This window comes from Pangasianodon hypophthalmus, chromosome 1 (genome assembly GCF_027358585.1).
Source record: "Pangasianodon hypophthalmus isolate fPanHyp1 chromosome 1, fPanHyp1.pri, whole genome shotgun sequence".
Lineage (NCBI taxonomy): Eukaryota > Metazoa > Chordata > Actinopteri > Siluriformes > Pangasiidae > Pangasianodon > Pangasianodon hypophthalmus.
Genome location: NC_069710.1, coordinates 3097533 through 3111755, shown reverse-complemented (window position 1 = coordinate 3111755; position 14223 = coordinate 3097533). Strand labels below are relative to the sequence as shown.

The window sequence follows — 14223 nt, the reverse complement described above, 5'->3', positions numbered from 1 at the left end:
TTGCTTTGCTACCATCAGTGAATGAGTCCACTGGCATGTTTGTGTAAAACCTTAATCCCTTTAAATCCAACTTCAAGGAATTACTGGGAGATTAAGCAGTTGTGAGCAGTAACATTATAAGTTGTTTACACAACAGTTAATATTAGTGATGTAAAATAACCGGTTGTGGAGATGGAGAGGCATACAGCTTTTTGCTGCAAAGGAAACTTCCATGAGCCTGACAGGCCTGTGTAGAGTAAGCTGAGCTGGAGGGCTGGAAACATCAGTCACATGCTGGAAGATTACTTAAGGGTGCTGACAGGACTGTTTACAGAGATACAACCATTAAGGCGTTTTTCTCTAGCAGACGTTTCTCTAGCAAATCTCTTTTCTTCTCTTCTCTACTCAAACACAGTCTTCTTCTCTAGCGTATTTTCTCTGTTTGATGACAGGGGCAGAGGATGGCGCAGAATGGAGCTCAGCAGGCGTTTCATTTTCGAAAGCAGTCAAGCGCCTATTAATAAACAGTGTTTATGGGCCACGCAGTAGCCCACCCCAGGGAGTCCCGCCACACACTGCCACAATAGGCTGAAGTGCCTGTAGGGGAGCGTTGGCACAGCAACCGACTCCCAAGCTCCAACTCTGAGCAGCCAAGCAACACTGAATTTCCACGCCTGATGGCTGCTGTGGAATCCTGTAGAATAACTACACCATCATCAGAACGTTTCACTAAAGCAAATAATTATAAGCAGTTTCCATGTTTTCACTGGTACCCTAAGGATAGCATAAATCCAAGTTGGTCAGATCAAGTGTGAAGCCTGAATATCTGTAAAATCTGTAAATAATTTGGAGTGGTATTTAAACTGAGAGCGATGGAAACACGATGATCAGATAAACAATGCCAGAAATAGTGGACCTTCATATTCTTAGGCTTTTTTTTTCTCCGCTGCTTTCTTCCATTCTCCGATATCCAGTATCCACTTAATCCATAACTGTATAGAAGTTCTTTTCTTATGTAACCCAAGCCTGGTGTATAGTGTCTGCTTTTAGGCATATTATGGTAATAGTGATATTACCCAGTGCACGTCTCCTCAGTCTCCTTCTGCTTCCTCTCTGCACCAGTGCTGTGTGGTCCGCTTGGGACTGTGACATATGTTTAAACATACATGTTTATAGTCTGACCATAATCCTATTTAGGTCCCTAAATATAATTTGTTGTGTAGCGGAGTAAAGCCGTCATATTAGGTAGCGTTCAGGGACTTATTTACAAAGCCCTTGGAATCCAGTGTAATTTAAGAGGTCAGCTGGGAGGAATTCTATCCAGTCCACTGTTTTAACAAAGGATTGAGAAATGCTCTCAAAGCCTAATTCAAGGGCTTTGGCCCTTTCCTGGTCATCTGCACAATACATTTTACTAACTGGGTCAGACAGCCATCAGAGTATCATGTCAAATTTCTACTACTGCTTGGAAATGGACTTTGCCAACACTGGCAATAATGACAGAGAAGTAGCATTGAGTGCTCGTACACAGTGGGATGACATGCTGTTTTTTAAGGACGCTGGTGCAACATACAAGATATAAAAGGAACATAATAACATGACACACACTAACTACAGAGAATAACAGAGCTCCATGTGAGCACTGAAACTACTGAGCAGCCCTCATGGTTTGTGAATATAAAACAATGAAATAAAAATGTACCACCATTTGACAATTGTACAAAAAAAAAACAATAAAATGAAATATGAGTGCATCCTGCAACAAGACAACAAACACCTCAAGCAAAATCTACAGAAAGAATAGTCTAAAAATAAACTCCTTGACCTCCAAACCCGATTTGAAGAAGGCGGAGCATGACAGCTGGCAGTGTTGTAACAGATACATCAAGAAGAATGGACAATGATTTGCCAAGCAATTTGGCAGAGTTAGAACAGAGATATCAAGAGGAATGAGCTCTGGGTGGGTTACGGCCAGTTTAATATTACAGCTGAGAGGCACAATGCAAATTGCAGGCATGTAAGTTAAATAAGGAATAAAATACGGCAGAATGTGCTGTTAAAGGAAAATAATCAACGATGAGTGATGACGCCGGCCGACCAGAGCAGAGTTAATGTTCCCACCCGAAGTGGATTATTTTCCTATAACAGCATGTTGCAAAGTATTTTATTCCTCATATACAGCAGAGAGTTGCCAACAATTATAATTCTCAATTAATTAATGAATGATGTTTAATGTTGTGGAATAATGTTGTGGAATACTTTTATTAAAGCTATAAACAGCTGTTCCTTCACCAGCCTCTCTATTCTTCTCTCTCTCTCTCTTGAAGTTGCAGCTTATCATGTTACTGAAAAATTGTAAACCACAAAGTCGCCTGTCCTGAATATTCCCATGGAAAATAAATTATTGACTTTTACAAAGTGCTGACACTGGAGACTTATTCCATAAATGTTAAATACACATCTCCTTATATCAAAACCTATACTGTTAGTATTTCGTTGTTAAATAACAAAATATTTTAAATTTCCTTATAAATAGCCTTAGATTGTGTGGACTGTCTGCCATAAAGCTCCTGTAAATGAGCTGTTACTATAGAAAAGATAACCTATACAGTAGAAGGTTATATTAATATAATATAAACCTGAGATTTAAAATAGAGCTACTGTTAGATCAATACCTTCAGACCAATCAGATTCAAAAATTCAACAGCACTGTAGCATTCATTCATTCATTCACAGTGAATCTGGAGTCTATCCCGGGAACTCTGGGCATGAGCTATAGACTCACCCTCAACGAGACAGTGGAATATTTGGATTTTTTCACTATTTACATATTCAATATTCAATCATTATGTAATTTGTGATAATCCTGGAACATTTGTGAAAACACACTAAATGTCTTATAATCACACGTCACATATTGATGATACTGTGCTCTGCAGTGTAGGTAGGAATGATGGTGGTGAGGAGGGGGGCATCACTGGGCATCAGTGGCGTACACAAGGCGTAAACATACAAAAATGTGCACACATGCTGTCTGAGACTCAAATTAATCAAGGCGAACTGACAAAAGAATGATTCTTCAGTGCATTCAATTAACACTTTAACAATGCCCCCAGTCACTGACCTTACACTAGATTACACTAGATATGCCAATAAGTATGTGTCCGAGTGCTTAATAATAATTAAGGGATAATAAAGTAATTTGGGAAATGTCAGGCAGGAGGAACTAACCCTGGGCCTCAAGATGAACCAGCATAGAAGAAAGATCAAGATTTTTCTATATTTCACGGCTACTGAAAAAGGAGACAGCACACAGCCTATTTCATCTAAAAAGCACCTCAGTGTGCTTCTCACATCTCAACTGAACACCATGCCTAGCTTTCAGTTTGCTTCATGCTATTTTCACGGGTGTATCCAGAGTCTAGGATCTGTGTGTGCTGCAACACACAGAAGTCTGAACAGTGAATGAAGGTCTTTAGTTCAGATTTCTTTAACTTCCTCATTGTATGTCAAGAAACAGTTAAATAAATATTGATATTTGAACAAATGAACACAGTCCCTGTGAACTGTGGACACCTAATTAAAACATCCATCTTAAAAAAGTGAAAAACACACTCAAAGTACAGCTAGAGTTACAGGAAGTGTTGTTTTTATGGTGACTTACATCGCAATTATATGTGTACTTAATGTAACAGGAGCATAATTCAAGAACCACAAATGACATACATGTAATCAGGTGAGCAGGAACTAAAAATCCAGAGGGTAGACATGAATTCTTAATATACACGCTGGCTAATAAGACTTTCCCAAGACAGCAATTATTTTCATTAGCAAGGTTGGCCCATCTATGTTAAACGAAGCGCTTCATGAAAAAAATTCTATGGCTGTGTTTAGAGTGCAAATAGTTTCCTCCAGACTGGACCTCGCTATTAATAGTGAAGCTGCGTGCAGCACGTACCGCAAATAAGTCTTGAGTAGACGAGAGGAAACAGAGAGTGCCACTGCACTTCATACACTGAGCAATTCCACTATGAAGAGAGAGGAGAAGCCAAGAGAAAATATACTGCGGCAAAACATAGCAGGGAGACTAAAGTGAGCATGGAAAAACACTAATGTATCATGCATGAAAACACACCACCAGCCACTTACAATTCAAATAAAAGGATTGAGGTTAGAGAAGACAGTGTAGAGCAGGAAGAAAAAAGATTATGATGAAACAGGTGAATGTGAAAGTGCTGCACATTTGTCTCTTCTTAGACCCTGCATAGGCCTTTAATATGGCCTCTCTCATTGGGAGGAAATATATAAGATGGCCTCTCAGCAAATGGCTTGAAATAAAATCAAGGCTTGAAAATATACCAAAAATATACATCCACTGGTTTTACACATTGCCCACTCACTCCATGGCAGCGTTACGTGAAAAAGAAATACTTTCTAAAGACATAAGATTGTGCAGATGTGTTTCCGTCAGGCTTTACAAACCAGTGGTGAGTCGAGCAAACCTGCTCTCTCAACTTAACCAGCTGCTGTGAAGTGAGCTGGAGAGCTGTATCGAGTGCAGGACAGTCGCTAGCATCTGCTCAAAATGCTACTCGCATTAGGCTAATTAAAAATAAAAAAAAACTAAAGTAATTAAAGGGGTCTAAAAAGTTGCCAAGTCTAGCAATAAAGTCACCAAGTTGGCAAAAAGAGCTTTTCAGGCTTTCATTTAAAGATTTACACCAAGGAAGTGTAAATATACGGAGTATCTCACCTTTCCTGCAGTGTCGCATAGGCATTTTGCACCTCCTGGACTCAGCAATCGTAGGACATGGTATTGTGTCCCTTGGTGGTTTCTTCACAATATGCCTTGTGCGAGTCTCCAATCCCCACTTGAAGCCACATGTTTTGTTTCTCCTGGTGCACGTCCCCCACTCGCTCCACTGGCCCACCTCACAGCCCTCTGAAGAAAAAAAAAGGACAAGCATTTAGAAACCACTTCACAGTTAACACGCAGCATTACAGCTATTCCTTACAGCAGTTTCTTATAATGAGGTCATTTTCACTCCATTTCCATTAGAGAATTTTTTTCAGTCATTACTGTTTATTATACCACAGCGTTGTTGAATTCTGTAACAGCATAACTGTGACAGCAGCTCAATTCAAACGAGAGTTTTATATTAATGTGCTCACTCTAATACAATACGGTGTCTAAAGTAACAGCTCATTCATGGGGACTTTATTGTGGACGTGCCATATAATCTAAATATATTAATAAACGGATTAAAAACCATGTTTTAATTTAATAAAGAAATATCTGTACTTGTTGTTATGGTGAAGTCTTCTGTAAGGAGACATTTATTTAATATTTATGGAAGGAGTCTCTGGTGTCAGTCATTAAGTTTTCCGCCATGGGAGAGTCTTCAGGACAGCAGAGTTTGTGCTTTATTGTTTCTCAATAACATGACAAGCTGTGGGTTTTTATGGTGTGGGGAGGGAATGACTGTTTATACCTATTATAACATAAGTAATAACAGGACCTTGTCTCACAGGTGTTCCATAACATTATATTCTACTATAAATTATTAAAAAAGCATGACGTTATATGTCATCTGTAATCGTTGGTATATCAATGTGGTATAAAAGGAATACAACACTTAATACTAATACTTAATACTACAGTATGTTATATTATATAGAAAATAATCCACTTTCAGGGTAGTGATGGTCCAAAGCTTCTGTCCTGTTGATGGATTATTTTACTATATCAGCATGACCAGCTGTGTTTTATTTCTTACTCAGTGCTATATCAGTGCTTTCTCTTATGCTCTCCTCACCTCCGCACTCCATGCTGTCATCCAGTGGAGCAAAGCCCTCTGGACACTTCTCATAGCAGCGGGTTTTGTGCAAGTAAAAACCAGGTTTGCACTTTGTACAATGCTCTTTGCTGAAACAGGTCTCACAGTTCTCTATCCTACATCCTGCAGAGTGGCAACAAAGAGAGATAAAAAGGTGGTGAGGACACAAACATTATCAACGCATCTGCATCTGATCAAGGATGAGTGAGGCACTGGAAAACGTTTATGGTTAAAAAGTGGGTTTGATGTTTGTTAATGTCTGCTTGGGGCAGTGCTAAATTGCAGAATACTCTTTATCCCTGACAGACATTTTTGACTATGGTCTGTGTGTGTGTTTGTGTGTGTGTGTGTTTGTGTGTTGAGATTGTACAACCGTCCACTACTACAGGTCACAAGTGATTACCTCATCATGACCTCTTTTAGCAGGGGAGGGAAGCCAAGAGGTCTATCATCAATAATTACTCTTTCACATGTATCTGAAGCTGTGGCTCACATGCCTTATTTGTTTACAGTCTGTTATGTATCATTTATTCATAGCCAGATAGATAGGACATGATGAATGATGTTCTAACCACCAAGTTGTGAAATTCTCCATACTGTGCTTAAATCCAGCTCTGGCTTGAGTCCTTAAATTAGGAAGGGAGGAGAGAGACATTTGGGAGCTATTGTCCAATGCCAGAGGCCAGGCTTGGTGAAGAACTTATCTTCTTACAACCCACGCTGTCTCATCCTATCAGCAGCACACCACCAACATCGGACTTGACAAACAGTATATGATTCTCAGGCAGATTACATTAGCTTTACCAACAGGACCATGCACTAGAGAACATGATTAAAAGGCATTCCCTAGAGTGAGCTAGTTTATGATGATACTTAGAGGCCGTGTGAGACGTCTGATTGTCTGATGGGCTTTGATTCTCAGATTTCAGCCATTTCAAGCCTTTTTCATGCCACTTGTTTGGCCATACTCTGTAGTAATGGTGCTTTTTAGGCAACATTACCAACCGCAAAGCAGTTACTCACTGTTGCCTAAAGTCAAACTGGAGTCTTAAAATGCCAGATATAGATTCTTTAAATGAAGTGGTACACATGTAGCCACAGAGCTTGTGCTTTTGTAAATTGGATGCTCCACGGATCTGGGTTTACTGTGTGGGTTATTATCATAGTCTATGAAATTAATTAGGGGTCATTTTATACTTTCTCAGTTAATGAGCCAGGTTCCATTGGCATTTTACTCCACACCAAGGAAATCCATAAACTTTTTAGCCCCAGCCCAAGCAATCTCTCTTCTAAACCAGTCTAAACAAGATCTACAGTTCTGAAAAGATTCCTACATTTTGATGCAGACCATTGGTCGCCTTTCTTGACATGACGCTCACCTCAGCTACAGTCCTGAACACAACCTTCACAATCACCATTATCTAACCATCACACACTCCAGCTGTGGAGTAACAGACCAGTAAAACATAAGCCGATTATGAGTGGGAATTTCCTGCCTGAGCAGAACAGAGTATCCTTGAGGTTTTGAGATGTTTCTTAACAGAATACAATGAGCATTTGATGTGATACGAGGACTAATAAGACAGGCTCAACCATCCTTGAACACCTCACATAGTTTCACTATGGTGCATCAATGTAGACTGTGTAGTCAGCGTAAACAAATCTTTTCCTCATATCTGTTTCCAACATACTGTCTTCACACCATCCCACCAGCAGACACCACAACAGCTCAGCCCTGTTTGATAAACATGTGCTTTAGCTGGTCGAGTTTCAATGTACTGTAGAATTCTTGGCATGGAGGCAAAGGCCACACAAGAGGATGTGGTGTGCTTTTGTTGCCAGCGTAATGAGAGCTCTGAGCAGTTCAGTGTCCCTACATGTCCAGCACATGACAAGAACTAACAGCTAATAAATCAGATCTATAATTGGACAGCCCTCCCCGTCCGTTAAAAATTAGGCATGGTTAGCCTGTCATCACCTGATCACATCTTATACTCCAGAGAAAAGGCAAAGAACAAGGGAAAAACAGGTGAAAAAACTTCAAGTCTGGCATAAAGCTCAGACAGCAGCTTCCTGAGCAACCATCTGTAAACAGCAGGCCAGATTCTGAAATACTGAACATCGCCACAGAGGCCAAAAAAGCAATATCACATTTCGTGAAAACTTTTTTTTTGTATTAGACTTAAAAGCTTTATTCTATTATAATAATACTAAAACTAAAGAGCATAAAAACTACTAGGAAAAAAAAACCCAAGACTATTATTTATTTGCCATGGCACTTTTGTCTTAACATTTGAGCCTCACATTAAAATACTCACCAAAATCATTTTTTTCCCATCTTTGTCATACTGCTTGCCTTTGCCATTTGCTGAATCCAATGTAGAAACCCTGGTACATGAATTTTTAATTCAATTACTTCTTAATTTTTAATTTTTAATTCAATTTAATTCTATTCAATTACTGTAACTCCATTATCACTGGCATATCCACTTAAAGCTACACTGTATACACACCTCAGTCACCAGAGATCTCACTAATACTGGAGCAGATTTAACCCCAATTCTGTATGAGCTACACTGGCTTTCCTCTCGACCCACACTCAGTATTAAATCCTGCTCCAGCCATTTAAAGCTTTCCATGATACTTTTCAGCACTCCTCTTTCCCTGCACACAGTATGTCCACTAAAGTACTTTGGCCCGGAGCACAGAGCTGTCCCCTAGTTTACATCATCCACTATAGCAAGGAGGTCATTACTCTTAGCACCTGAATGCGATCTCAATCTCTCAGGGATTGGTCTTCCATTTCCTCTTTCAAAGCCGAGCTGAAAGATTTCTGCTCTCTCTACACCTTCACCCTTGAACAGTATGTTTAATTTGGAACTGTTCCAATGCAGTGGGCTTTCTGCATAGATATTTACTAAGTGAGAATGTCAGAGTATCTCAAATGTGTTGAAAAAAAAACATTCGCTGGCAACACTTTCCTGTTGCTTCCATCTTTGCAACAGAAAGCTGTTAATGGTAACAATCACTTGCAGCATCACTGAACAAGGGAGTAGAGACAGCAGTGTATCATTCTTTGGTTGCATATTCCTGTAGGATTAACTGATCTGCCACATTTAAACTCCATCATAGGTGCCACTGGGAGAATAATGAGGAATAATGAGGTCATCTGAGTTGGCATGCACATGTAAGAGTCTGATGCCCTGCTTAAAGAAATCTATTTTTCTAATCATCTAATCATTGCAATTAGTGCAACAAAAAAAGACAGATTAAAACAGTCCTTTCACAACTTCTACACACTGTGGAATTAAAAACTTTTTTATTTTTAGTGCATGACTTTGTATCCTTGGTTTTTGTATATGTTGCAATATATATGGCATTGTCAAGATTTAGAGCACACTTCGTCAGACACATAAATCCTGCTTATAAAAACAAGTCGACCAGACACCCACAGGTCAGTTCTTTTTTAAAAAGTGTACAAAAGTTGAAGTTGGCCTGAGTCCCTGTGAAGCTTTCAGTAGATGCTTAGTGCAGCAGGGATGTCCGCCCTCAACCAGCCTCTAACCACCATGCCGAGGTGGGGGAAAAAATCCAGCCACATTTTTCCATTTTTCCTTCAGCAGGCCCAGCGGAGGCAGCCTGGCTGTTCTGACCTTCTACTGGTGAAGGAATATCACACAGACTTCTTGCTCACACCCAGCCATGTCATCTAGTAATGCTGAATGGTAAGCCAAGCCTTTTGCGGTTTTCCCCGGGGCTCTAACAGGGACAGTGTTGACGGTTGCACAGGCAGCTCTGCACATAAGAGCCGTATTGGTGTTCCCATGTATCACCAAGATACGGTAACAAACAGAACAAATTACAAACATCACAATGTTCCTGGCCATCACTTCTTAAGAAGAAAAGACTAACTTAAATGTTCTTCTTCTTCTACAGAAGCAGAGGAAGCTCACATCCAGCCAGGACAGAAATGGATTAGATACACTAGATAGTCTCACTGATCTGCAGATCAGCAGTGTGCACCAAACCCATTTAGCGCTGCTTCTGCACAGAGCTGCTGACAGATCAGGGACAGGCGCCTTTCACACTGTCTGGCCGAGGCTGCATTATGCGGTCGGTGCAGGCACAGAGGCCAAATGCAACCGCTGTTTTGCAGGTCCCAAATGACGTCACTGTAAATGGAACAGCCCATTCATAACCAAAGGATATAGAGCTTTGGCAGCTTTACACTGGCATTTTGCTGGGTTGTGCTGAGTCCTTAATGGTTTTTGGGTACCATTCTGGGCATTGGGCATTTTGTGTAACTTCCAACCCAGCAACACAAAATTTCCTTTAAATATACTAAGGGTTAGGACAGGATGAAGGTAGGGGATAGGGCTGGTTCAAATGTCTGCATTGTCCAATGTGGAACGAATAATAAGTTTAGTCTTTAGAACATATCTTAAAATGCATGAGGCAAAAAATAAGTCGGATAAAATGACTCCCATGTGGCATATAAACTACAAGCAAAAAATCAACAATGTAATGTTTTTTTTTTTTTTTTCAAGAGGGAACAGACAGTAATGTGTACCATATTATCATATCCTGACTCAAAACGGGGCCCATTTTCTGTTGGGATAGTGGGATTATGTACTTATACAATAATCAGTCATACAGAGAAAAGGCAAACAGTATGAAATGTGTTGAAATAATACACAATTTCATATTAATCGGATGTTCCTAAAGGCTCGTTCAACAAAATCAGGTAAATTCTAAATATTTCTTACTGACATACCGTGAAGGCTTTTTTAAGAATAAATAAGAGTATATGGAATATTTTTGAAAAACCATTATGCTTAAACTAGATATCAAGTATTTCCTGTCACATTAGTTGTTGGAAAATTGACTTAATTGTTAAAAAAAAAAAAACCTTTAAAACATTAAAAGTCACTGTTACGGCAGCGCTGGATGAGCTGTGACATTCATACCATACTTCCAGGATACTGCCAATCAAAATCAATAGTTTCCCTCAAAAATCTTCCCACTCTACTAAGGAAGCATTTCATTTCAGCACACTCTTCAAACTATAGTATATTTGGGAACAGGATATTTATATATTTTTTTTTAGCTTTCAAAAATTGAATACGAACCTTCTGAATGGTTTAATTTGACTACCTTAACACCCAACCCAATATGTTACCAAATGGCTGCCTGTCCAAATCAGTATGTTCTTCTGCAAAACAGAAACACCTACTCTCCCCTATGCTAATCCTCATGGACTGCAATCCTAGTTACACACATCTCAGAGTAACACTTTGTTGTGAGCTATACGAAGCACCACTGTATTGTATTGATTTTAATAATTCATCACTCACAATTTAAAAGGAATCGTTTTGAATGTTTTATGACTTGCAGCGAAAATGGAGTGCCGTAAAGACACAATGATGTTTAAAATTATTACATTATTCATTGTACACTGCCCTCTCCTGTGCCTCTATCTTTCACAGAGCAGCATTATACCTATAAAGAGAAATGGCTTGGACTAATCCACTGAGCTGCTAAGTGTCTTGGTGACAGCTGGTAAAGTTATTGCTGTTATCGGATTCTCCATTTACTGTAGTTAAGATCTAATTTCCAGTAGAACCGCCTCAGCTGTGAATGTGTGTGTGTGTGTGTGAGACACTGTTAAAACACAGTGAAAAAGTCATCTGGGAGGGAAAAAAAGAAAACGGGAGGGTGCAAGATCGATGAGAGAGAGGGTTTCACTTGACAATGTTGTGGAAAAACTGACGGTACCTGCACAGTTTTTGCTTCTGCAGAGCCTCTTTTTTCCACTTTTATCTTTTGCACTTCCTCTCCATCTAACTCTATTTTCACTGTTCCCTCTGGCCCATCTTCCCACATGAGGAGAAAGAGGGTGATGGTATGACCCATTTTTTTCCCTTGTGGGTAAAGTGTGCACCTGTAGGTTAGGGTCACAGAGATGATGCTCACCAGAGAGCGTTTAGAGAGAGTGCAGTCTGGTGGATGTCTCAAAGCACCACCTGACCCTCTCGCCCCTGAGAAAGGCTCTCTGACAGTGTGTCAGCCTGCCGCTCCTTTGCCTTTGTGGTTTTTTTTCCCTTCAAAGTCTTCAAGGTATTTTTCAAGGAGATAACATCATGCAGACACACTTGAGTGTAATAACATGCAGGTCTTTAAGTGAATTCAGAGCCGGCTTTTTGAAAACGTGACCAAGTCATGCCGTAATGTTGCATTCCACACTCACAATCTTGTAGTGATTCCAGTGTGCCATTTCCCAACAATTAACTTTTTGCGCTAGTCTTGTTAGACCATCCTATTATGCCTGACAGATAAGAACAGCTTAGCCAAGGATGACGGAGAAAAAAAAACGTAACTTAAAGAGGAGGGTCAAATGTGAGACTGGATTATGGCTGAAATTGGGATCACAGTGGGATCAAAGTAAGCTTTCTGTTGATATCTAATGGTACGTGACTGTGAGGTTTCGTTCTGGGAGAAGATCTCCTCAAATGGGAACACAGATTAACTTCCTGTACATCAGTCTGGTTTAAGATCAATATTCACAGATGACACAGATGGCTCAGAGGATGCAGGGTTTCACCGCTAGTTTATATCCAGAGATTTATCTCAGTCCTACTTACCATCTATATTTCAGTGCTCACTAAAATTGGAGAAAAAAAAAAATCTCGGTCTTGGGCAAGGAAGTGGCTTTTTTTTGCTGAGGTGTCTGCGGTGTGTCTACATTATTGGGCCTGGAGGTCTTGACATGGTCCTCTGAGGAGCTGTTTCAGCCACGTCTGTCAGAAGCTTGGCTCTCACAACCTACTGGGTTTGAGTTCCTTTCTGTTTTCACATGACAAACTCAGCCAACACCTCAGGCTTTTCTCTAAACCTACAAAAGCCCCAGAGTGTCTACAGCCAGATACAAATGTTAAAATAATGTTATGATGCTGGCCAGTGTTTGGGGAGGAGAGGGACACATTTTGCTAATAGAAATTTTGTATTCTTTCAACAGATTCAAATACTGCTATCCTCCATCACCATTGTTTTAATATTGAGCACTTCATTCAAACAGCGTCTTACTGTCAGTGTTGTCTGTTTAAATTTAGTAAACAAAACCAGTCTTAAGCTATGAGTATACTATACAGGTTTTAAGGTTTATGGGCTACAAAAACTGCAAGCTCTTTCAGTCTATTCGTTAGAAAAGTAACAAAAAATGGTGCTATCTGAAAAAAAATCACAATATTTACAGAGTTCAGTAAAGAAATTACAACATTTAGAAAGCTCATGCATAAGTTCTAGATTTTAGTGTAATATTATTATCCATGCATAGATGAACAACTTAAAGCTACAGTGCATGGGATTTTTGTAGTCTTTAGGGAACAAAAGGCAGTATTTTATAGCACATACAGTAGCATTTTAGCTCCTGTCATATTATAGCATCTGAGCTGTTTTGAGTTGCTCTGACAATCCTGTACAATGGAAATTTGGATAGATAGAATATTATCCTGCCTCAGCTTTAGGGATGACCCCACTGTGACAGGCAGCCAATCGTCTGAGAGACAGAGTTACAGCGTCTGTTTGTGTGTCTATTTTATTGCTCTGTGTTTTAGGTAGATTACTATCTGGCTCAGAGAGAACTAAATAGACATATTATATAATAAAATACACAGAGAGAACAGATTAGGTAATAAAAATACACATGAGAAGCAACCAGACATAATATTTTTTGTTCTCTAAACTGTATTTTATCTAGCTAGAGTTAGTGGGCTAGCTCTGTTGGCCTCAGAGATATGCGGGGACATCTCAAATGCAAATAGTAGCAAGTCTACTTAGAAGCGTGCTGCAAGATTTGCTTTTTCACCGTTATTTTATTCACATAATGCTTATAAAATATCCAGAAATACTTGGGCTGTGTCCTAAACCACAGACACTACTGGTGTCACTACTGTTTGGATGAATTCTTTTTGAATATGTGTTGGCTTGGCTGTGTTAAGGTATAAAATGCAGACAGTGATCCTCAATCACCACTACAAGTTTGACAAATGTGATAAACAGTGGCTTAAGAGATTATTATAGCAATTTCATCAGCACGGCTTCACATATAACTCCACCACAATAGACCTGACCTACGCCTTTCAGAAGAGACAGGAAGTTTCAAAAGGAAGTTAGCTAGTACTTTGAATAAATCATATAACCACCAGACATGGATCTGTTATGAATGGTTATGGGAACACAGTGCTGTCATTCAGTTGTTTCCGTCTGTATATGTAACCAATCATATTTCACTTCCATTGATTCCACAGTGAACTGCATTGGATCCAGATGTCTTTGCAAAGCACATGATGGGCGGACAGGGGACCAAAATCCAACCATTTCATTTTAGTGTAAACTACTTTTGAATACT

General features: G+C 39.6%; 1 protein-coding gene across 1 annotated transcript in view; it reads right to left on the bottom strand.

Annotated features, from left to right (window-relative positions):
* Positions 1-14223, bottom strand: part of rspo2 (R-spondin 2) — a 49866-nt gene that overhangs the window by 12805 nt on the left and 22838 nt on the right. Inside the window, exons 3-4 of the mRNA XM_026913263.3 lie at positions 5796-5939; positions 4733-4921 (exon numbers count right to left, since the gene is read on the bottom strand). Of these exons, the coding sequence (XP_026769064.1) occupies positions 4733-4921; positions 5796-5939 (333 nt within the window). The remainder of the gene's footprint in view (positions 1-4732; positions 4922-5795; positions 5940-14223) is intronic.